The sequence below is a fragment of the Electrona antarctica genome, assembly GCF_951216825.1.
Source record: "Electrona antarctica genome assembly, chromosome: 17".
NCBI classification, from domain to species: domain Eukaryota; kingdom Metazoa; phylum Chordata; class Actinopteri; order Myctophiformes; family Myctophidae; genus Electrona; species Electrona antarctica.
In genome coordinates, this window is record NC_136798.1 from 17,281,756 (window position 1) to 17,307,602 (window position 25,847).

General features: G+C 44.6%; 1 protein-coding gene across 2 annotated transcripts in view; it reads right to left on the reverse strand.

Annotated features, from left to right (window-relative positions):
- Nucleotides 1-25,847, reverse strand: part of klhl29 (kelch like family member 29) — a 350,051-nt gene that overhangs the window by 80,665 nt on the left and 243,539 nt on the right. For both annotated transcript variants that reach the window (XM_079527067.1, XM_079527068.1), the window contains one exon: nt 7,158-7,356. In XM_079527067.1, coding sequence (XP_079383193.1) covers nt 7,158-7,356 — 199 coding nt within the window. The remainder of the gene's footprint in view (nt 1-7,157; nt 7,357-25,847) is intronic.

Here is a 25,847-nt window from a genome sequence, read left to right on the forward strand (position 1 = left end):
ATCAGTGTATGCAGGCATGTAGGTGTGTGTGTGTGAGTAAGATGAAGATTGAGACAGAGGAACAATGTCAAGCTCTTATGAGAGAGAGAGAGAGAGAGAGAGGCCACTGGGTGCCCCAGTCATTACAGCTCATTTGTCTGAGTGCTATTCCACTCGGCTGGGCTGAGTTAACAGTTTGCCTCGGATCACTCCCTCCCCTCCTCTGAGCTAGTACAGCACCCTGCAGCTACCACAGAGACAGGGAAACGGGGCATAAACTGTGTGCATGTGTTGAGAGAGAGTGAGACACAGTGTGTGCATGTGTTGAGAGAGAGTGAGACAGAGAGACACAGTATGTGCATGTGTTGAGAGAGAGTGAGACAGAGAGACACAGTGTGTGCTAGGGCATTCACTTCTAGTCATTTTTACTAGTTGACTAGTTGCCTAGTTTACTAGTCGACTAGTCGACTAGTTGTAAAACCACCTTTTATGTTAAAAAAAACAAAAAAAATATTTTTTGGAAATAAATATTTGTACATTAAAAAACTGTGTACATTGGTGACTATAACTATAATCTACCTGATATTGAGGCCTACAAAATCAGTAAAAAAAATGTACTAGTCGACTAGTAAACTAGTCGACTAGTTGCTTAATGCCCTAGTGTGTGCATGTGTTGAGAGAGAGTGAGACAGAGAGACACAGTGTGTGCATGTGTTGAGAGAGAGTGAGACAGAGAGACACAGGACAAAACTTTGTCAGAGGGCATTAATATACAATAGTCTGTGTGCGCTTGTGATTAAATAGTGCCAAAATGTTGTCTTTTACACACACACACACACACACACACACACACACACACACACACACACACACACACACACACACACACACACACACACACACACACACACACACACACACACACACACACACACACACACACACACACACACACACACACACACACACACTTTGGAGCATTTTGGAGCCAACTCCCAGCAGATTCCTGATCTCTCCGATGTCTAATGACAACTAATCAGAGGCACATCCACCATCTAATTAACCAATTAGCAGCTAATAGATTCACGTACCGTATATGCAACGCATGGAGGATCCATTATGGGACTCCCGTGCACTTCAGTGGAAGCAATCTACCCCCCCTAGGCCCTCATCCGACCAAACGGGGAACAGGTTTGGTGCATGATCAGTCTATTGTGAAAGACATTTTCTTTGCTTTATACGTTTATTTACTAGGATTGATTCACCTAGAAAATGTGTCTCCTGTATGTTCAAAGTTTTGCAAGAAACTTTAGCCGGGCACAGATTGTAGGGTAATTATGGCTGTGATGGTATTGGAATTTTGATTGCTGTGGTGAAAAAGCAATATTTATTGCTTTTATTATTATGTTTAGCCGGCGGTTTAAAACCAACATTTTGCAGCCACAGTCGTAAAGTCTGATTGTTTATTTTGTGCTGTAATTTATGTATATAATTGTAACCCAATGTTTAATCCAGTAATGCAGTTATTTACCCTGCCCTAATAATTGAGTTGATTTGGGGCTTGATTCGCCCCTGCTGAGAATCATTGAGTTGTTCCCTATGAGGCTGGTCTGAACCGATTATTTGCCCAAACCTTATCCTTTTATTTAGTTTAGTTTATTCGCACAATAAAAAAACAGTACAAAAAAGGTAACATCAATAAAAGAGAAGTATGTGCAGGTGATAAAAGAAACCAAGGAGGGCTTATCCTGACGTGTAGTACGAAGTGTTCACAGACAGAAAGTCGCAAACCCTCCCAATCAGCTCGATGTCGCCCCGATTCCAAACATGTTATGATATTTATGACTGTAAAAACAAACAGAAATACAGTAGCAACGAAAGGCTGCGTTGACTGGCAAGCAGTGCATGTCATGGTGGGCGAAGATGGTGCGCGAATACAAAGAGGTCGTCCACTATCTGTCGACTGTCAAGTCAGGTGGACTGTGGAAATAACAAGACACACGGAACCGGCTCCGCAAGCTGTGTCTGACTGTCAACCTCCATGTTTGTCTACATCGGCCTCTTCGCCATCATGTGATACGGTGCATACAGTAGTTCCCTCTGAAATAATTAACCCATTTTGACCTGAGATCAGATTCTAAAAATGTCTTCTACATCCTGACAGTTTTCTGAAAAAGCTATGTTTCTCTGTCAGCCGTTCTTCGATTTTTCAAAAATAGCAGACCTACAAGCTCGTAGCGCGCCACTCGGTGGCGCGCTATGAGCTTGTAGATCTGCTATTTTTCAATAGCTAAAGCATAACATAATGCTAACACCAAAAGGGGTTCCCGCCCAAAATGGGTTAATGAATTTCCTCCAAAGTTTGCAGGACGGCGGTGATGTTGAGTGGAGAGTTTAGTTTACTCCATGTAAGAGATACAAAATAAATACATAAAAAACATGTAAATGAGGCAAGCCGTACAGTAGGTGGATCTATCGGGTTCTTAGTTATAAGGCTGATTACAGTCCCGATCTGGAGGGATAGAGTGTCATGTCTTAATTGGAAATCTAACTTGAAAGAGTAAATTGGATGTGCAGCAGGAGAAATTCTAATTTGTGGGCACTGCTGAAAAGAAAAAAGATTAAAGTGCAACGTGTGGGAGATATACGAGATAAATGTTTGCACAACATGCTCACACGCACAACACGGACCCATACAGACACACACACACACACACACACACACTGATGCGTAGCATACCATGCACACAGCGATGCATGCGTACGTGTGCGATTCACAAGCTCACAGATTGAGTGCACTCAGCAAGAAGTGTTTCACGGATGGCAGTTCTCCTTTCTTTTTTCCGCTTGAGAGACTTATCTTCTGAGCTCAGGTGGTGTTCCATCTGTTTATGTGCACTTTGGAACACACACAGTCACACACACACACACACAGTCACACAGTCACAGTCACACAGTCACACAGTCACACAGTCACACACACACACACACACACACACACACACACACACACACACACACACACACACACACACACACACACACACACACAGAACAAGTAGACACATGTCAAGGCCATATTTCCTTCCTGCATAAACTGCAATAGGGAGAGAGGAAGATCAGAAAATGTCATCCCTTCAAACTTCATTCTACATCCCTCTCTCTCGAGTCTCTCTCGCTTGCTCATCCTCCTTTTCCTCTCCTCTGACTCTTCCTCTATTTTTCTCGCGCCCCCATCTCCCCTCCTCCTCGTCAACATCGTTCTCCAACAGCCTCAACCTCCCCTTCCGATTTATTTCCTTCTCTCCATCTGTAGGCCTCCACTCCTCCATTTCCCCCGGTCCGTTCATCCACTATAGCCTCAGAATTCAAACAGTCCTGTCTCTCTTTCTCTCTCTGTCCTCAAGCTTTCCCTGCAGTCCCATTGACCATGCACCCTGCTGTGAAACGCAGCGCAGGCCAACAGAGCAGCAGATGGCCACACACACACACACACACACACACACACACACACACACACACACACACACACACACACACACACACACACACACACACACACACACACACACACACACACACACACACACACACACACACACACACACACACACACACACACACACACACACACACACACACACACACAGAACACTTGCTCAAATGGCTACACAATATCAAAAGCCTGTGCATGAAGGCCGGTGCGCACGCACGCACGCACATGCACACATTCACACGTTATCATACTTAATTGCTCCTAACACATTGTCAGACCTGAAGACAAGGTGTCAGACTCTGACACGTCTTAGCACCAGGGCTTCAGTGTCAGGATTTGGAAATGAAGTCAGGGTTGTAAAACTCTGTGTCAAGGGAGGGCACGCACACGCACACACACACACACACACACACACACACACACACACACACGCACAGCCTACCCTCCTACACACACACGAACAAGTACGCTTTGTGTATACAAGCACATATCCCAACATCCAGTGTATACTACTATACTGTACACACGCCTGCCCCAAGACGCTCTTTCACGCACGCACGCACGCACGCACGCACGCACGCACGCACGCACGCACGCACGCACGCACGCACGCACGCGCACGCACGCACAATGTAAATCGATGAGCCCGTCTTTGGCTTGGATCATCATCAGAACGGTCTGCCAAAGGCATGCTCTGCCGCCCACAATCTTGTTTGACCCCCAGAGCACATGCACCCACCCTGCTCCCACACACTATACACACACTGGGGAGCCGCTCAGGTCAGCCACGCTTCAACCCTCTCACTGCCCTCTGCTAAGAAACAAGCCTGGCTTTTACTGTATAGCTGTCGTACTGTGACGCCTTGTGATCTCGTACATCGTCTGTGTTCGGTGTGTGACACCGGCACGTATAAGTCTATCCAATCCAATCCAATTTATTTATATAGCAACTCAGGGTTTACAAAGTGCTGTACAGAAGGTTAAAAGCTAAATACACTGTAAAGCTGAAACATAGAAACACCAGCAAGACCACACAGTAAAAAAAGAACACATAGCCAAATAAAAAAAACACAGAAACTCTCAAACGGAATTAAAAGTCAAGGTGTACAGGTGTGTCAGGCGAGATTTAAAAGTCTCTATGGTGGGGACTGGTTTGACATGGGAGGGGAGCTCATTCCACAATTTGGGGGCTATGCCAGAAAAGGCTTGTTCACCTCTGGTACCTTTTTTGTGTCGTTGAGATTCAACTGGCCTGCAGACTGCAATGGCCTTGAGGGAGTATAAACCTTTATAAGATCACAGAGATACTGCGGTGCCAGACCATTCAGTGATTTAAAGACAAACAATAAAATCCTAAAATCAACTCTAAAATGAATGGGTGAGTCAGTGAAGAGAGGCCAGAGCAGGTGTAGGGGCGTAGGCTAGGGGCTACGACTACTGTAAAAGGCATGAAGGGAACCATTTCACATTTGCAGCAAGAGGTCAAATGCTTTTCCAAAAGCCCCTGCTAGGTTTTCCACTCGCTCTCAATACGGGGCCAAATGGAAGCCTTGGCTTCTGCGAGGCGAACCCATTCGAGGTTACTACGAAACCTGAGAGTTGCCAACCACAACAGTTTCTCTGAGTGTCCGATGGAGCTGATTTAGCTTTGGCCTCTGTCATGACAGACCCGACCGTGTAAGAGAAAAAAAACATTAAACGCGCAGCGGGTCGGGCCTCAGTCAGGCCTTTTCGGTCCAAGCACATCAGGCCAAGCACTCCTTTTCCAAGCAGCCTCCGACATATTTGCTTATGTTGTTAAACTCGGATATTCCTGGAAATCAGTTGGCACTTTAAAGCCTGCAAATTGCTTCTGGCTGTTGCCCCCCCAGCGCTGTTTGCCCAACCAGGACCCCCTGATTCTTTCCCGTCTCAATAAAGAGCTGCCTAATTACGGCGTCTGTGAGGTATTATGGGGCTTAGTGTGGACACGCAAGTCCGTCCAGCGTAACTTATTTTCTGCTTGGCAGAATGGAGATAATTGCTTAACAAATGGCACTTCACGGTGCGGTCAGTTCACTAACCCGACAACCGCAGTCTCACTGAACCTGCATTTTTGCCAATAAACAACATCAGCGGAGTCATATTCGCGTAATAATGTTTAATTGCAGGATAAGGAGGTTAGCAGGGAGAGGAGAAGGGTGTGTGTGTGTGTGTGTGTGTGGGGGGGGTGTCTGCCTTCCAAGGAAGAGAGGCATTTGTTGCATTATGTACGTGCCACATAACACTATCATAACCTCATAATTGCCCACAAGGCATCTCTCCTTCTTACTCTCCAGCTTTCTGCAAATGACATCCGGTGTGCATCCGGTCGATGGTATGTAAGGCCTGTGTGCATATATATATAGCTGATTCCTCTGTTGCCCTTCGTTGGCAGAGCGCTGTATTGATTGACGGCAGCTTGTGGCTGCGTGCATGCAGAATGTTTATAAAATGCATAAGTGCCGACGGGATAAATAAAAGCATTGGGTGCCTCAAAACCAGATGGCTTGGCGAGGATGGTGTGTGTGTGTTTGTTTGTTTGTTTGTTTGTTTGTGTGCCTGTGTGTGTGTCTGTGTGTGTGTGCCTGTGTGTGTGTCTGTGTGTGTGTGTGTGTGTCTGTGTGTGTGTGTGTGTGTGTGTGTGTGTGTGTACACTGTACAAATCTAGAGTGTCAATCTAAAGTGTAGAAATGGACCCTTACGAGTGTTTGTGGTCTGTGAGGTGATTGAGAGGCTTCGCAAAGCACCGTTAAACCATTAGGACATGAGGCCAATTCTACAAATGCCTTATAAATCAGAAGATCTCACACTTTCAAGATATGTTCAAAAATACCAGATTACAAGCTCGCAGTGCAGCACAAAGAGGCGCAATGCTGCCAAGAATAGGGTAGGTTCCCTCACAAATAAACATGCAGTAATCCTGGTCTCTATACTGCCTCCCCCTGGCCAGCCGGTGCACCTGATGGAGGGGAAAGGAACTGGTTGGAATAACGTGTTCCTTCCACGTGCTATGTCCAACCGGGGAAACTCCCCCCCTGTCAGGTGAAAAGAAGCAGCTTGGACTCCTCATGCATTGAAGGAAGTATGAGGCTAGCCCGTTGCTCTCCCCAGGTTGACAGGGGTAGTGTAGCACCCAGGATTACATTATTAGACCAGTGGTTTTCAACCAGTGGTCCGGAGACCACCAGCGGTCCTTGAGGGTGTTCCAGGTGGTCCCCAGCTAAATAATGGAGAGTTGGTAAACAAAGGGATGCTTATAGACCTTTAACTATTGAGTGTAAAATAAAACCAATTGGACCCATGCGGGTCCATTTGGTTTAATTTTACACTCTCAAGAGTTCAATTATTTTGAATCCTCTGCATAACTTCATTTACAAGAAGTCTCCGCAATTAGAAGAATTGATATTTTGATTAACGCTTGCCTGTTATCGCTCCTATGTTACCAGTGCCACATCAATAAACCATGGAATTGTGAACAAAAGCTAAATCTCATCAAATGGTGGTCCGTGTCTCAAATGTCGAATAAATAATGGGCATTGATGTGAAAAAGGTTGAAAACCATTGCATTAGACAATTGACAATAAAAAAATGGGATTAAAAAAATAGGGACACACTCGGGTTCATGTGCGTAAGTGTGTGTCTGGGGGGGGGGGGTGCCTACCTGCAGAGAGGCGCGGGCGGGTGCGGGTCGTCTGCATCTCCTGGCGAGCGTGGGGCAGCATGTGGTAGCGCTTGGCCTCGTTGACCAGGTCCCTGCACGCCTCCGACGACTTGATCAGCTCCTCGTTGTCCACCACGTTCAGCAGGTAGGACGGATGGATGAACGGGAGACGCACCATGGCCAGCAACTCTGACATGTGCTGCAGGACAGAGAGAGAGAGAGAGAGAGAGAGAGAGAGAGAGAGAGAGAGAGAGAGAACAAAGGAGAGAGAAAGAGAGAGAAACAAAAGGCGAGCGAAAGGGACAGAGAAGATGGAGGGAGAGAGAGAGAGAGAGAGAGAGAGAGAGGGGTTTGGAGGGAGGGAGAGGAAATGGGAGGAAAATGGGAGAGATAAGAGGAAAAGAGAGAGGGAGACAAAAACAGAGAGAGAGAAAAGCAGATATTAAGTCAGACAGAAAGGTAAAAAATCCGAAATGGCAAGCATGGCAACAACGGAAAGAGAGGGAAAGAAAGGGGCGGGGGGTGAGAGAGCAGACAGCTCTGCTGTACAAATTGTAAAATAAACTAATTCAGAACTAAACACGACGGCAGCGAAACCAGAAGCTGAGGGAACGAAGACAAACGCTAGACGTTGGATGTTAGGACGGCAGGTCTCCAGTGTGGGCTGAGGAAAGGAGGCCACCTGTTCAGACAATAAACAACTGCGTCGGAAATTGCTGGGGAATGTGCACATTACCACTTCTTATAACCACTTTAGCTCCATATACTTTGATGTTGTATGACGGGGCAGTGTGAGCTTGTAATATTTTCGGGATTTTTGCGATTCTTTTGGAAAACGTATTTCCTGTATAAAGACACACCCAAAATGTGTGTGTGTGTGTGTGTGTGTGTGTGTGTGTGTGTGTACACACACACACGCACGTGCATGCGTGTCAACATACGAATGTGCATGCAAGAACGTGTGTTCTTGGTGCTGCACACATTCATGAGTGCTCGCTTAACACAAGAGGCAGGTCCGGCTGTTACCATAGCAACTGTGGCTGTCCGCGCCTCGCCTAATGCTCGTTTCATACTGTACTCCTGTATGTGCATGTGCGTGCACACATGCATGTGTGTGGAAATGCATGTGTGAGTGTATGGTCGTTTATATACTGCTGAATATTGTTGCTGTTGGGCAGAATGTTTTAGTTTTCAACCAGTGGTCCGGGGACCACCAGTTGTCCTTGAGGGGGTTCCAGGTGGTCCTCAGCTAAATGATGGAGAGTTGGTGGTAACAAAATGGAATGGACCCTTATCTTTAACTCTTGAGAGTGTAATATGAAACCAAATGGACCCCATTTGCACTCTGAAGAGTTAAATTATTGTTAACCATCTGCATTACTTAATTTACACAAAGTCTACACAACTATAGAGAGTGTAGAAGAATTGTTAGTTTTGTGAACATTTGCCTGTTGTCTCTCCTAATGGTACCACATCAATAAAGCATGGAATTGTGGACCAAATCTTATCCAACGACAACAAAGTCTTGGCTCTTAAGAGTCTATGGGTACCAGTGTCTTAAGTACCAGGTCTTATTACTTAATTTAAGACCTGGAGGCGTGATCAATGCCATTTGGCTATTCTGAGTGGCCAAACAGCATTGACCACGCCTCCAGGTCTTAAGTTAAGTCATAAGACCTGGTACTTAAGACAAGCATAATACTGCCCTAAATGTCATCAAATGGTGGTCCGTGTAGCTCAAATGCTAAATAAATAATGGGCCTTGATATGAAAAGGGGTGAAGACCACTTCCATAAATGAATGCCACGTTGGTTTCCGCACGTAAATTAACCCCCATATACTTGATCACACTACAGCGCCACAGAAAAGCATCAAAAGTAGCAGATGCACAAGCTCGAAATCTTGAGCTTGTGGATCTGATACTTTTCCCATTTTCCACCTGACAGAGACAATAAGTGTAGTGTACGTGTGAGTGTCGGAGTGCATATAATAATAATAATATCTCAAACTTATATAGCGCTTTTCTGAGTACCCAAAGACGCTTTACATGGGGGGGGGGGCAGAGGTATAGCAACAACATAAAAACAACTTTATTAGGAAAAAGAAATAAACACTAAAAGCTAAGGGATAAAAACATTAAAAACAGTGAAAAGAGTTGGCTAGGGAAAGCAATGTTGAAGGTGGGTTTTCAGGGCGGTTTATAAGGTTTGGAGGGTGGGGGCATCAGTGATTTAGGGAGGGCAATCCACAGGGTTGGGGCAGCAAAGGCAAAAGCTCTGTCGCCCCACGTTTAGAGTTTGGTCTTGGGGACGTTGGAAAAAAATACACGCATGTATGCGCATGAGTCTGTCGTAACCCTATGGGAGTCTCCCGTCTGTCAATAGCACAACATTGTAAACAAGCTCTAAGACAGAGAGAACAGAGCCGGGAGGAGATTGACCCCCTTGACCTCTGGGGTTTACAGAGGTATAGGCACAGAAAAACAGACTGGAAGGAAGGAAGGAACATCACTCCACACAGCAGATTATATGCCTGACATGATGTCTCCTCTCACACCTGAGGGACAGTGGTGTGGAAAGTAACTAAGTACATTTATTTACTCAAGTACAAATTTGAAGTATTTGTACTTCAATTGAGCATTCCCAATTTCCAATGCTTTTACTTCTATTCCACTACATTTCAGATCCAAATATTGTACTTTTACCCCACTTAGTTACTTTGTAGATTTTGATTATTATTACAAAACATACCACTTCAGCCCTATATAGTTACATTTCGGCCATTTAAAAATAGCCGATCTACAAGCTTGAAAACTTGAAATGAGACATTCTGCATAGAGTACTTTCTACTTTTGTACATTTTGCTTTTGTAGTTTTGCTCAAGTACATTTTGAATTCCGGACTTTTACTTGTAACAGAGTTCTACATTGCAGTATTGATACTTTTCCTCAAGTAAAACAATTGAGTACTTTTTCCACCACTGCACCTGAGGGAGACAGGTAGAGGCTCTGCCTCACATCCCTTTGTTTTCTACCACATTTTCATTCCCAGGACCCCCAGGACCCCCGGTTGGTTTGATGTGTATTAAGACACAGACCTAGCCTGGCTCCAGCCCTGAATCGCTAGCCACGCCCATTAAGACAATATGTTGAAAATTCAGACCGAGTGTCAGGCTAACACAGACCTCCATTTGATGCCGTTAAAAACAACCAAACACAGTATACAATCCTCAGGGCTTTTATAACTAACATGTTAGTGGTCACTCAGTGATGTTGTGTGTGCCAAGGGGGACTCATAGACAGACAGACATGACAAGGATTTCAGCTGCTGTCGGTAAAAAAAAGATATATCGGAGAAAAGAAAAGAGAGCTTCGTGCATACGACCCCATACTAAGGCCCACCTTCCCCCGGTGATTATAATTATTCTCAAGTTCATGTTCATCAAGGTTTGTGCGTGCATGTGCGTGTGTGTGTGTATGTGTGTGTGCATGCATGTGGCAAGCTTAACTACATTTTACAGATGGGAATGTTTGCTTCCTTCCTCCACAAACGCACGCACACGTGGTTTACCCAACAGTTAATCAAACAAACAGCTCAATACCTTCACAAACATTGTCTGTCTCGAACTGCGAATTCAAAGCAAAATCTACTTAACATACCGAGCCATTCCTAAGGGCGATAACACAACGATAACTGAAGAAAGACTGAATAAATTAAAGCTAGCAGTGTGTACAGCAACATGCTGCTGGGCTTGGTCAATCGATCCAACGCGGTAGCTTTCCATAAGAGAAAAATATATATTATCTTACACATGTCTCCTAGATTTGAGTGACTTTCCCCCGTAATTAACGTCGGATCTCTTTCTTAGTTGTGTGCTGGGATCATCACACACCAAAAACCGCAAATCTAGAAGCTTTGATGTGACTTATTGTTGTGTTGTTTTCCAGGACCCTGCATTTCCTGCCTACCTCGGATAGACAAGAACTACTTCTGAAAGAGACAATTATTTTAATAAAGCACCCCCCCCCCTTTCTTCTTCTTCACAGTTTTGTTTATACAGGATTTAAAGCACATTTACATTTTTTGAGATTTGTTTTTGACTTTTTGACAGACAAGAAAGTGGGAGGGAGAGAAGGGGAGAGACAAGCAGCAAAGGTCGTCATGAACGGGACTCGAACACGCAACGCGCCTTCAGGCAAGAGCTCAGGCGCGCCTGGACCACTTGGCAGAGATTACAAATGTAAAAAAATAAATAAGACACAAATAGCTGAAGTAAAAACAACAGTGTAAAACAGCGTAAAAAAGGAAGGAGAATTTTAAAAGGCCAGCGAGAACATGTGTGTTTGTCTGGATTTAAAAATGAAACGGCACAGTCGCCTTTCAGCTTCAGACAGTTGCGTGGGATTGTGTGAGGCGCTTCTGGTCAGATGAGATTTTAAAATCGTTTCCGTATTTGACTGGGAAGTTGGGAACCAACGAAGGGAAGCCAAAATGTGGGTGATGTTATCACACTTTCGGGTGCCAGTCAGGAGTCTAGCAGCTGCGCTTTGGATGAGCTGTAGCCTAGAAAGCGAAGAACTATAGCACCTCCTGAGTATAGCGTGTTACAGTAATCTAGGCGGGAGGATAAGACAGCATGGCTGACTTAGTGACTTTTCTCCCAGATCGGCTGGTAGAAAATATGTAATTTTGGCAATTCCTGTCTTACAGTAGTTGGGGAAAAAAGGCTGCTTTGACAACGGTATTGATCCGTTTGATCTGCAGAGAGCACTGAGGGGGCAAGGGACCAAACCCAAGAAAAGGGCACACGGTATTTGGGGGTGGTCTTTTTGTAGCCTGGCTAATAAGCCAGACTCAAATCACACTGTCGTGTGGTATTTGAGTCTGGAGATGCTGTGTATGGATCTTGTTTCCCGGGGGGCGGGAGCCCCAAAAGATTTGACTGCTCACTCTGCTTGTCTGTGTTCTGGATCAAGCGTTCTCGCCTACCTGTGGTCTGATTTTGTTTGCCCTGTAGGGCTTGTATTTTCCTTCTCCTACTCATGCTTTGGGTCCAACCTGCCAGCTCACAAAATGTAGGCAAACAGTTGTACAAGTATTTTGGAGAGTTTTTTGGCAACACCAGGCATGATATGCCTAGAATATACTTCGTGAAACAGTTATGTCCAGAACTGCAGAATATAAGTTGCTGTACATTTATATGTTTTGGGGCCAATTTGTGGAAATGCTGGTCAAATATTTGCTTAGCTGCTAAAGTGCGAGGCTCTTCTTCTGTAAACTACAGCCCAAGAGAGCTCCACCTTCCCATGAGCAATATACCCCTCTGACCCTCAAACAACCAACGCTTCAGTTGAGCACCTTAACAAAAACAAAACCCTCAGATTCAGCAAAAACTGAAAAGTTGTGAAATGACAGAATCCTGTCGTATCCGGGTCAAGTTCGATTAGAACGATCCATTAAGCCATGGCCGTACGCACGCGGGTCCACAGAAATAGCTGACCGTTCTGACCCGCTGGAGCTAAATGAAAGCTGTAAGTGGGCCAGCTTCGGCCAGGTGCTGCCCTCAGCAGCACAGAGGATAATGGCGGAACGCCTGCATGCGTGTGTTTGTGCGCACGGGTCGGCATGTGCTCCTGGCTGTGTGCGCGTGCGGCTTCCATGTGGAACGGCCTTTAATAAATGCAGGGTGGGGTTTGGGGATTTGGAGAGAGCGAGGGAACGGATGCAGGGCTTCACCCGTCAGCAGGTCTGGAGGTCACGCTGCGCTGGATGCACTCGCTCATGGAACGCCACAGTTTAGACTTTAGTCGCGTGACGGTGTCGCGCACCACAGATCTACAAGCTCAAGGTCCGCTGCGCTGTGACACGTTAGGACCTTGTAGATCTGTTACATTTGGTGCGCGACGGCAAGTATAAATCAGGCATTAGCGCTTTGTGTGCGTGTACATGGTTGTCACTCAGTGTGTGTACTGTGTGTGTGTACATGGTTGTCACTCAGTGTGTGTACAGTGTGTGTGTGTGTGTGTGTGTGTGTACATGGTTGTCACTCAGTGTGTGTACTGTGTGTGTGCAGTATGTCTGCGTGTGTCTGCATGTGGGTGTGAGCACACACATTATAACGCACCTACAGGACCTTTGAGCACACACATTATAACGCACCTACAGGACCTTTGAGCACACACATTATAACGCACCTACAGGACCTTTGAGCACACACATTATAACGCACCTACAGGACCTTTGAGCACACACATTATAACGCACCTACAGGACCTTTGAGCACACACATTATAACGCACCTACAGGACCTTTGCCCGCTTACTGTTTTGAAAACACACACAAAAAAGCAGGCAGACAGCATCTGGCAGCTACAAAACTGTGCTTGCGCTGCACACACACACACACATCTGTTCTAACAATGTCACTGCACTTGGCAACAGCATCTGAAATGGTTGTAAAGCAGAGGCAAAGAGACACCATCTGACATCTGCATCACGCGCGGAAAGCGGACAGATGCGTGTTGATCTCATTACTATGGAGATAGTGTATACCGATTTGCATGATGTATGGATCGAAATATGTACGAGTAATGTACAGAAATTGTTTTACCAAAATCGGCCTCATGGTGGCGCTATATCCGGCAGATGTGGCATTTCTTGTTGGAAATGGACAAATCCTGCAAACTTTGGAAGGGAATCGTAGCGATTGGGGATGGAATATGGGGAAGCGGACAGGTACCTATTGATCACATGACTGTAGAGATAGTGTATAGCGATTTGTGTGATGTATGGTTACAATCTGTACGAGTAATGTGTAAATAAATGTGTTTTGCTAAAATCGGCATCATGGTGGCGCTATAACAGGCCATTGTGGAAAACTTGGGGCAGAGGTTCGTCGTTGGCATCCAGGGAGTGTGTGTGCACAGTTGCATCGACCAGGCCAACGGTGCCAGAGATTAGATGTACACAGACGGGCTGACGCACGCACGCACACACGGACGGACGGAGTGCAAAACATATTATCTCCCCATGCCTTCGCCTTATGTTTAGAGCTAGGATTCTGTGTGCATGTGCATGTGCATGTGCATGTGCATGTGCATGTGCATGTGCATGTGCATGTGCATGTGCATGTGCATGTGCATGTGCATGTGCATGTGCATGTGCATGTGCATGTGCATGTGCATGTGCATGTGTGTACGCATATCTGGTGAGATGGATATGGGCATTTTCTACAACCACTCTCCGTCGAAACAGACTCTCTATGTCTCCCACTCACCTTCCATCTCTCTCTCTCTCTCTCTCTCTCGTCCTCCTACACATGCATATATCGACATTTAAATGAGATCATCGCTCGCACTGCTAATATTCATATCCAATACATCCCCATATCAAATGATAATCCTGTTGTGCTTTGTGCAATCCAGTCTATGGAAGAAAAAAAAAACCCAATTGATAAACAAAGGGTAATAAATATATAAATGTGAAAATGTGTGTTTGGGTCTTGAATCACTCGCTGTTCATTTTGCCGCTCATTACACGGCTACTTAATAAAGAAACCAAGCACTTGACACAAACAACAAAAAGTATTGTATTGATGTAAAAAGAAAAAGGGTTTAATTTGCTTCCGCAAAAGAATGTAGTCCATTAGATTGTACAGTTGCTGATGAGCCAATTATCCATCCTGTAGCAGCGGCCTGCTATCTAGAAATAACGGACCGCAGAGTGAGCCCAATCAGAATTGAGCATTATACCAAGCGATGTAATAAATATAATAGGGTTTGATTTGCTGGGGAGGATGGGGGGGATCAATACCTCTGCTTTTGATATCCTCCCTCTGGTGATTCATGTTGATGTTTTATCCCTGCTTCTGGTCAGACTGAAATAATTACATCATTAACTTTGAACTTGGGGTTCAGAGTAAAAGCGGCCATGTCTTCCCGGCACCCCAGAGCTTCTATTTTGAAGGAATCCCGGTGCTGATTGTGTTAATAATACCACAATTCAACAATTTAAAACACATTTATCGCTGAAGTTTTCGATAATAAACATCGCTTCACTGCGCCAGTTTTTCCACTAACCTTGAGAAAGAATCACCCGATCGTGAATGTAGCTCCATTTCACGAAAGTCTGCCTTAAAATAGCATGCGATCGATAATAATGTCCAATAATGTCCACCATCGCGATCGTAAACAAGGACAAAGAACAGAGCCAGCCGGACACTGCCATGATTCTCCGTAAGATTGCATTGGGACTCAATTACCCATCAGCCCTGAGAAGCAAGCGTCTCAAAACCTTATATGTCTTAAAAGTTATCAAAGGCGGCCGATAAAACAAATAAAACATAACTCGGGAAAGTCGGGTTCAGCAGGGAAAGAGGTCTTTATCAATTAGGTTGGGAAAGTCAATGTGTCAATATATATATATTATATATTTAATATTATATATTTAATATTATGTTAACCAATCAACCCTGGTGTCCCTATTTTAGGCAAATCTTCCAAATATTTCCAGGTATTTCTTTATTCTTTAGAAAGGGGGGGGGGGGGGCTAATATAGCAGACCTACAAGCTCATAATGCGACTCGTAGTGAGCTTGTAGACTGACTATTTTTGTCTTTTTCCAAACTCAACAATTTATTTTGCTATCAAAACGTGGAGAAGGTGCATGTCACCTTGGTGCCACATGTGTCAGGTCCTACAAGATGCCTGTGAATCCCATGGTTCACTCTGTTATTTATGTGCCAGCCAGTGCATTTCTGCATCTCCGTGACAACGTACTGTACATGTCACCACTGGGTTTTATGCGGTATATATACTGTGAACAGAATATAGACACAAGTGTACTGTATATGTGCATGGATACACACACACACACTACACACGCGTGCACAAACACGTACCCCCCCCCACACACACACACACACACACACACACACACACACACACACACACACACACACACACACACACACACACACACACACACACACACACACACACACACACACACACACACACACACACACACACACACACACACACACACACACACACACACACACACACACACACACACACACACACACACACACACGTTAGTCAAAATGCACTCATCCACACTCCAATCACTTACACCCACGATTCTAATGGTCCAGCTATGCAGCCTATTTAAGCAGACTGACACTCCCTCATGCTCAGTATACCTCTGCTGCTGTCACTGCTGCCAGGTTGTCAGTGTGAACAAACACCCAGCACCTCTCTAGCCTTCACCCATACTAGCATCTACCCTATGTCAGCATGGCATTAAATGTGCACTGCATGGATAGCAATAGTGTACAGTAAGTACTGAAAGTAAAACTAGCAATACCACAATATACAAATTAAAAGTAAAATGACTATAACTAGTAACTACCAGTGAGACGCCCTGATGGCGAGGTCACGTGCATGCATCCGCCTGGGTGACGGCAGACTGCTGGGCGAGCGCTGGCGCGTTGGCATGGGGGATCAGATCAACATATGGAATGATTTCTGTAATGGCCATATATGGAGCATGTCTTGGGTGCACAGGGTTTGATGAGATCAGATCAACATATGGAATGTCAGAACAGGTCAGCTTCATATAGGTTGGCAGCGGGGCCAAGTGCTGGCCAATATTGATGACATCAGGGATCTCCATATATGGGCATTCCCATATATGGGCTTAATATTGATGACATCAGGGATCTCCATCGCTGCTGATGTGACGAGGCATGACCATATATGGCATGGGGTGACTGGCGGACTGACGGGAAATGCACGTTTTCATAGTCAATTTTATGGGCCAATGAATGGCCCATAAAATAATATATAGGCCACTGATTCCCAAGTCAGACGGCACTGTCGCAGGAAGTGGGCTTGAGCCCCGCGAGGCGTGCCCGAGCGAGGTGTGAGCCGAGCGAGTGCCCTCGCCTGGCCTGCCTTCTTTGGAACATTTTGAACTGGCTTTCAATGTTTTTTTAACAGCAACACTGCCTTGTTCTCCATCGGGCCTGCATTCTGTCGTCAGTCACATGACCACACATGCACGTAAACAATACACACACATTGGGAGAGGGAATGTTGTTGTATCTTTGGGCTCTAGCTGCTTCAGGGCGTTAGTGATCTCACAGTATTTGTCATGCTTGCACAGACTGTTCTGAAGCTTCATAGGAGCAGAACACGACCGCCAAGAACAATGTTCTGAAGCTTCATAGGAGCAGAGCACCACCGCCAAGAACAATGTTCTGAAGCTTCATAGAAGCAGAGCACCACCACCAAGAACAATGCAATGTCATTCCAATAACAGATTTTTTTTTATCTACACGAGAACATGACTAAAACAGTTTTAAACTTATAGTTAGTTGACCATATTCCCAAGCGCTCTAGGACCCCTACTGAAAATATTTGACATAATGTAGCCTACACTTGTTGCAAGCTTGTAGATCTGCTATTTTTTCCAAATGTTTGCCCCAGAATAGGGATGCTACTGTAAGGTTCAAGAGGTGAAGAGTGTCGGTGACGCTCGGCCAATCAGGGATTATGTATTGTCTTTGGTGGCGTCACTCGGCCAATCCAATCAGGGATTGTGTATTTTCGGTGACGCTCTGTCAATCAGGGATGGTGTATTGTCTTTGGTGGCGTCGTTCGGCCAATCCAATCAGGGATTGTGAATTTTCGGTGACTCTCGGCCAATCAGGGATTGTGTATTGTCTTTGGTGGCGTCACTCGGACAATCCAATCAGGGATTGTATATTGTCTTTGGTGGCGTCGCTCGGACAATCCAATCAGGGATTGTGTATTGTCTTTGGTGGCATCACTCGGCCAATCCAATCAGGTATTGCGTTTGTGTATTTTTGGTGGCGTCGCTCGGCCAAAGTTAGGGCACTTAAAATATAACTTAAAAATTCCATGGATGCTTTTCTATTTACCCATTTGCCAAAGAAGCTTGCAATTTACATTGGGAAAGAGAACATACAAGACTCACGTTGGGTGGTCTAGAATAGACCAGGGGTGTCAAACTGGTGGCAGAAGGGGCCAAATTCAGCCCACAGAATCATTACAGATTCATTGACAGGACGTGACACCTGTTACCAGACAGAGAATCAGGAGGTCATCATGCTGGACTCAGAAAGAACAAACAAAATACCATTTGTTGAAGAGGAATTGGTCAAAGGACAAAGAGTTGAGTCTCAGAAGGAAGAGGAAATACCTCCCGAATGGCTGGGTTCAAGTCAAAATGAGATGCATACTCGGGTATAATGTATGTAGCTTCGTATATGATGAAACCTGGACGGTAAGTTGACAAGAGTCAGAGATAAGTTGCGCGCTCTGCTCGCGCACAAGTGTGTCCAAAGCGCAAGTTGGCAGCTCAACAGAGTGCATTTCTAGTTAAATCTAATTTTACCAACGACTGGAATGCCATCCTACTGAGATTTGTTATCTGATAATTATGGTGTATTAATTTCAAAATAGCTTCTTGTTTAAACAGAAAAATGGTAAATTGCTGGAGGAGCACTGGTAGCACTGACGGTGTCAAGTGACTTGAAGCCCTTAGTTCCACCAGTGGGTTTTGCATACATTTGCATCCGTTATGCAAGTTTATAAAACCGTATAACAAAAGTTAACCCATTTTGACCTGAGATCAGATTCTAAAAATGTCTTCTACATCCTGACAGTTTTCTGAAAAAGATATGTTTCTATGTCAGTCGTTCTTCGATTTTTCAAAAAATAGCAGACCTACAAGCTCGTAGCGCGCTATGAGCTTGTAGATCTGCTATTTTTCAATAGCTAAAGCATAACATAATGCTAACACCAAAAGGGGTTCCCGCGCAAAATGGGTTAAACGTAGTGATCTTGAAACCCATCATAAAACGCTGTCTTATCTCAACAGACATGAATAATCGATTCAAAATACCGGGTATACACACGGTATAGTCAGTGTGTAAACAGTATAATACATGCATCTTATGTCATGTACTGTACCTACATATCGGTGCTGTGGGATGGAAAGCTTGCACGTCCAAAATGTTACTTTTCAGGAAATGGAAAGAAAGAACCTGTGTTTCAATGGATCCAATGTAGATATTTAGTTACAAGCTCTGGTTAATAGCTTTGATTAGTTCAATATGCAGTATATAAAACCGAGATAGACTTAACCACTTTCAAGAAAATAGACTATGATCTACCGGCTCACAATGCATCGCGATGCGACGCATGGTCGCGTGTATAGATCGGGCCTTTTCGGTACTGATACTGTTGATGCAAGAGCGAGTACGGCATTCATTTAAGGGGGAGTAAAGGAAAAAACATAAAAATGTGAAATATGGAGATACAAGGTCTCTGCCCGACATCGAGCAGGGATATTATATTATTCTGTACCTACATATTCATCCACCCGTGTTCTTTCTTCCATGACCTCTAACTACGCCAGCAGTCCCGCTCTGTTCCTTCCACAGGCTTTCTGCCTCAGCAGAGAGCCAGTGTGACAGTTTAGCCCAGTGCTGCTCTGCATGCCGTGTGGCACGCGTACTCCTGGGATCAGCCTTAATAGTGGCCTGCCTGCCTGCTACACTGAGCCTCTCCACAGGCCTCCTGCCTGCTGAAGTGACCTCCAGGGCTTTACCTCCTCCATTAATGTGCTATACTGGCCAGGCACAGGCAGTGTGTATTTGTGTGTACTGTATATATGTGCGTGTGCGTGCGTGTGTGTGCGTGCGTGCGTGCGTGCGTGCGTGCGTGCGTGCGTGCGTGCGTGCGTGCGTCCGTGCATGCGTGCGTGCGAGATGTCCCACAAGTATAGTGGAATTGGAAAAATAGACAACTTTCCTGCTCCTTACAAGAGAAATGGTTAAAAAAGAAAAACAAGCTGGTTTGGTGAGGATTCAGATTAGGCAATTAAAAGGTCTGATGTATACTTGTCGCACACCACAACTTCAGCTCATAGATCGAATATTTTCAGTGCACGACCGCTATGCTCAACTATATATGCTATGTATATGTATATATGCTATGCTATATCACTAATAGTAAAAAAAAAACTATAGTTGTCCTAAAATACTGATGTGCTCACAAGTATAGTTAGATACTTTTTTTAAGACACGATTTTCTCTCTGTGTGTGTGTGTGTGTGTGTGTGTGTGTGTGTGTGTGTGTCCAGACATGTTCGCTTGGATGTTCCGTCAGTTTGCTGTAACCATACGGCGCGGTGCGGTTGATGAAACCTCCCGCTGCGTCGCACTGCCACAGAGGAGAGGAGTCGGTGTTGATTGGCTGACAGGATATAAAAAGACCTGCTGTTGCTTTGTTTTTTACCCCTTGGAGTTTAGTCCAGGGAGGGAAAAGCTATCCAAGCTTGAAGGCAACGGTTCCTTGCCGCGCAACTGTCGACAACAAAAATTCAGGAAATTGAACTCGTGTTCAATTGTTATGTCTTGACATTTGCATGTGGGGTTTTTATTTCGTTGTGCATTGACAAGGCACCCTAGCTTCACTTGTGTTCCGTTCCCTCAGATCTGAGATCAGTTTCTTCCTTTTTTTGTAGAGATGTCAGGGTGAATGTGGTTAATACCACGTAAAATGTTTAAAAGATAGGGTATTAAAGGTCTTGGGCTGTGAGATATGAGAACTTCCTTCGTACTTGCTTTGTTAACTCTAACTGCTCTCGTCTCCAATATTCCACCAATGTGACGCCATGACGTGGCGTCATACTGCTGTCCGTTGTCGCGGCAACAGGCCATATAGATGTAACTGTAACTTGTGCTGAATGCACACCTGTTGAGAGCTCACTGAAAGGCCTTTCATAAACCAAATTTGGTTTCTGGATTTAGTTTGCAGTCCAACTTGTTTGTTGCACCAGACCACATACACCCACACACAAATACAGTCTGGTACACTCTGATAATGTTTTGATAGAAAAAGCCACAATTCCACAATCCAGCATGTTTACAGTTATAAAATGTTTTCTTTGTCTGGAAATGCGGTGTAGGGGGACCACATTGTACCCCATCCATTAGATAAATAGCAGTGCGGCGAGCAAAAGCCATTGCTGGCCCCAAGCATGGGTAAATATTAACCCATTTTGACCTGAGATCAGATTCTAAAAATGTCTTCTACATCCTGACAGTTTTCTGAAAAAGCTATGTTTCTATGTCAGTGGTTCTTCGATTTTTCAAAAATAGCAGACCTACAAGCTCGTAGCGCGCCACTCGGTGGCGCGCTATGAGCTTGTAGATCTGCTATTTTTCAATAGCTAAAGCATAACATAATGCTAACACCAAGGGGTTCCCGCGCAAAATGGGTTAATGGAAGCTCATTTACAGAACAGTGTCATTGGACTAATATGGCATGTGGGCTATTACATATAAATGTATTTGTGCCTCTGCACATGGCGAATGATTGAGTGCATGTGATCAACACACGCCTAGTGACTTAAATCACACAGCAACCGGAGGCTCGGCTGGCTGTGCGTTTGTACGTGCCTGTATTGTATTTCTATACTTGAGAGGATGAAATGTCTTTGCTAGGGCAGAAATATGAGAAAGAGCCCACAAAATGAGGACATTTAGGCTATTCTCAGATTCACAGAGTGTCATATTTAGGAATGCTATTGATATGGTACTTACAGTAGGCCTATAGCATCACGTTTGAGGAAGGTCCTCGGTATGGTACCATAATAGGATTGCCTGTATGTATAGGCGAAAATGGCAAGTTCACAACTTGCTGAGCAGCATATTTTCACTATCCGTTGTACAAGAGTTAAGCTAAATGAACATCGACTGAGCCTGTGGTAATGCTTGGGGCATCAAAAGTTGTCTTGGGTGCCACTGTATAGAAGACAAACTTAAGAGGTTGGCAATACAGATTCTTGCTTTAATGTCAGCATGTGGACTGTCTTTTCAGGCTTTCTAGCCTAGGGAGGACATTGGTGTGCGAGTATCTCTAGTGTCGAAGAGAACAATCAATCTAAATATATAATTATAGGTCCGTTTCAATCAAAATAATACCTCAAATTTTGATAGCGCTTAAGACACTTTGCATGGGGGGCATGAGAAAACATATCTTCGGTCCGACATACTAACAGTTCAACATGCAATAGTCCGACACCCTACCCCAAACCCTAACCTAACCCTAACCACAAGCGGAAGCCACGGGCGAGTCTTAAATCTATAGCTGCCGCTAGGTGGCAGCATAAGCACACGTAAGGACTGCCACCCGTCCGCTCTAACGCTGCAATCCTTGTTTCCTTTCCGGGTTATTCAGGAGGGTGGGGGCTTTTGTTATGAGCACAGTGATCCCTCACATTAGCTCAGACCCCTTAGCTATCATTACTACCAGTTACATGTGCTCAGCGATGCGGTACAAACTCACAAATGATTTACGATCGTCGGGTGTGCGGCGGCTGATGGATAATTTGGAATTATTAAGATTTAATTGTTTGTGGATTTGTTTACATGTTCCCAATGACTTAAATCTTATGCCCCATGCCCTGCAATAATTATGAATCGTTACATATGCCCTATGGTCCCACTGAGGCACATCTCATTTCTGCCCCAGCGTTTAGATAGTATTAAATCTCCCCCCAGCCGGCGTGCTGATAAAGAATTGTTTTCTCCTGTTTGCCATAACCCTATCGGCCCCTTTGTGACAAACATGTTTTTGCCCTTGGTATCTATGCGTCCAGAGCAGACAAGTTGAGACAATCTGTCTCCTACTAACGTTTACTAGTAGCCCGTAACTTGAATTGTGAACTACATTTACATTATTAACTACATATCCCATGCATTATGCTTCTGGTTTTGATAGGAAGTGACAGTGAATCATCCTTTGGCTGTTTGACACGTATGCTCTTGTGTAGTGTTTTCAATCTTGATTAACACCTTAGAAGCCCGGAACTATTTAATCCATTTCATCCAGGGTGCCCAGCATTTGTAGCGCACATACCACTTTTACCGGCGCACCGGAAGCTGGTGTGCATGTCTGTGTAGCAGCTAACAATAGCCACAACACTCTAGAGTCGATCGACAACAACGGGAGGTAATAATAAATCTATCGCGACTAGCGACTGGACCGCTGAGCGCCGTCTAACACAGGATCTTTTTTCAGAATTAGACGGGATGATTTAGATCGGGAGTTATGATCGTTTTAAGATTTTCGTTTTCGTCAGCTAAACAGGCAGGGGAGATTTTCGATGACGTGTCACTTTTTGACACGTCATCGGATCGGGCAACAAGCGCTCCAAGGCTCTAGAGCAATGCGAACGGTTTTGTTTTCATTAATCTCCGTCTTGTTTATCAATCTCCGGCTTGGGCACTTGACCGTGACCTTGAACTTGGACGGAGAACTCCGGCTTGGACATCCAAGGTGTTAATTGGCGGCTCACCATGGACAGCGTTCGGCACCCTAGCTTCACCTCAGCGTGTCTTAACCGGTCACGCATGTCAGACTGTTAATAAAAAAATCAACTATTAAAAAAAATCAACTATTAGGAAAAACACAAAAAGGCTATGGCTATCAGCGGCAGGGTAAAATGACAGTGGAACTATAAAACAGGGCGTTAGCTGGGGAAAGAGGTGGGTTTTGAGAGCGGTTTTGAAGGATTGGGGTGTGGGGGACTCTTTGATAGTATTGGGGAGTGCATTCCACAGAGTTAGGGCAGCAACAGAGAAAGTCCTATCGCACCACGGTTTACTCCAATGTTTACAAACATTACCAACATAATAAAACGCAATACGGCCCTCAAATTGGGCCTTTATAACACGTGTTTGTGTTTGTGTGTGCCCCTCAATTTGCTTTTCTCAATTTCTGCCTCCACTCTCTAAGGGTGAATTCCAGCAGGAATAATCTCTGAAATATGCAGATCAAAAAGCGAGTGAACTGCAAAAAGCACTCCACTCCCAGCGGATCTTCAAGCGATGCGTGACAGCGTTTATTCCTGTAGACTGTTTTGCAGTTTTGCACACCAAAAATAGACGATCTACAAGCTCAAAACACGCCACTTCTCGATGACTTGTGAGCGTGTGGATCAGCTACTTCCGATGTGCAACACCATCGCGCAACCCAACTATAAATCAAGCTTAAGGACTTCAGCTTCTTTCAATACACAGACCATATGGAGGCTTCAAGGCTATCCACGGCAGTACGAGGACATATGGGGAAGCTACTTTTAGCTAACCGTCGCGCTCCTCCCACGGGCATTCTCCATCTTTCATTCTCCCTCGGACAAGACGCAATTATAGGAAAAGTAAGCTCAAGTCCATCTGTTTTTCTACTGATAGGCAATGGAGATACAGTAGCACCTTGTACCCTGCTGCCCACTGCTATTCACATGCCCGGTCAACCCATACACACACACACCAACTCAGACACTTACATGCACAGATACATGCACACAAGAACATATACACACACACAAACACACGTGTATTGCACGCACGCACTAGTTGCAGTGCCGATAGACACAAATATCACACACCATGTTCAATATGCATACAGTACAACACTCTGGAATACATCCATTCTCATGCTCCAATCTATCAGTATCTCACACGCACACGCACAAATGCACGCACGCACGCACGCAAAACTAGTCTGCCGACAAGCCACACTATTGAATTCTGTATGGAATTTTTGTTCATACTGCCGGGAGAATAAACTGTATTATTCTCTATGTATTAAGTAGAATCCCACCAAACCTGCATCACATTGGAATGGGGTTTGTCCAACCTAGTCAATGTTTCATATATTAGGCCTCAACCTGTTCAAATTTAAATAAATGAATATAAATTCAAATAGACATTTGCAGTGATTAAAAAGTCTAATAACTACACGGTCCAATTGAATTCCTGCCAACTGCAGAGCGGTCAAATCATGCCACCAATTTAGAAGCTTTAATACAGATAAAAACAACATGTTGAATTCTAAATTCTAATGCTGGCTGGCTATCGAACATTGTGGGCAAGTTCACAATTGCCCTACTGACAGTCCAGTGGGACCTCATTATACTTGAAATATGTCCCTTTGTTAAACAACAGCTATGATCAGATTGCCTGCCGTGATCCATTGATCTTGTTACAAATGATCAATCCTGTGACATCCTAGCTTTGATAAAGCAATGATCACAGGTGCTGAAAATTTGCACAAGCTCCAGAAAATGTGATGCATTCAGTTTTCAATGTGTATTTTTAATTGTCCCAATCAAATAGACCCTACAAATACTATCAATAGAGTAGAGTAATAATAACTATGATATAATTACAACAGTAATAATATAATAGCATAGAAATAAATGATTACGGGTATGCACATAGCTTACGATATGAAATATAGTTGAAATGAAGAGTTCCAATACAATCGGAAGGATTGTATTGGACTGCATTGTACTGCATACCCTGCTAAATCCAGGGTTAAAAAAATATGAATGCAAAAATGGAACAAAATGGTCCGTTATGGGTCTGTAACTCACATCGTGTACAAATGGAACCAAATGGACCCGTATTGGTCCATTTGTACACTCTCAGAGTTAAATTAACACTCCAATGTGTTTTGCTGTGGCTGCCTGTGGTCAGCTGGAACATAAAGTAATGGGAAGTGATTCGTATGAAAGCCTCTCTGGCATCCATATGACAGAGATCTGTCCCGTGTGCGCATGCACACACACACGCACATAAAATGTGGATGT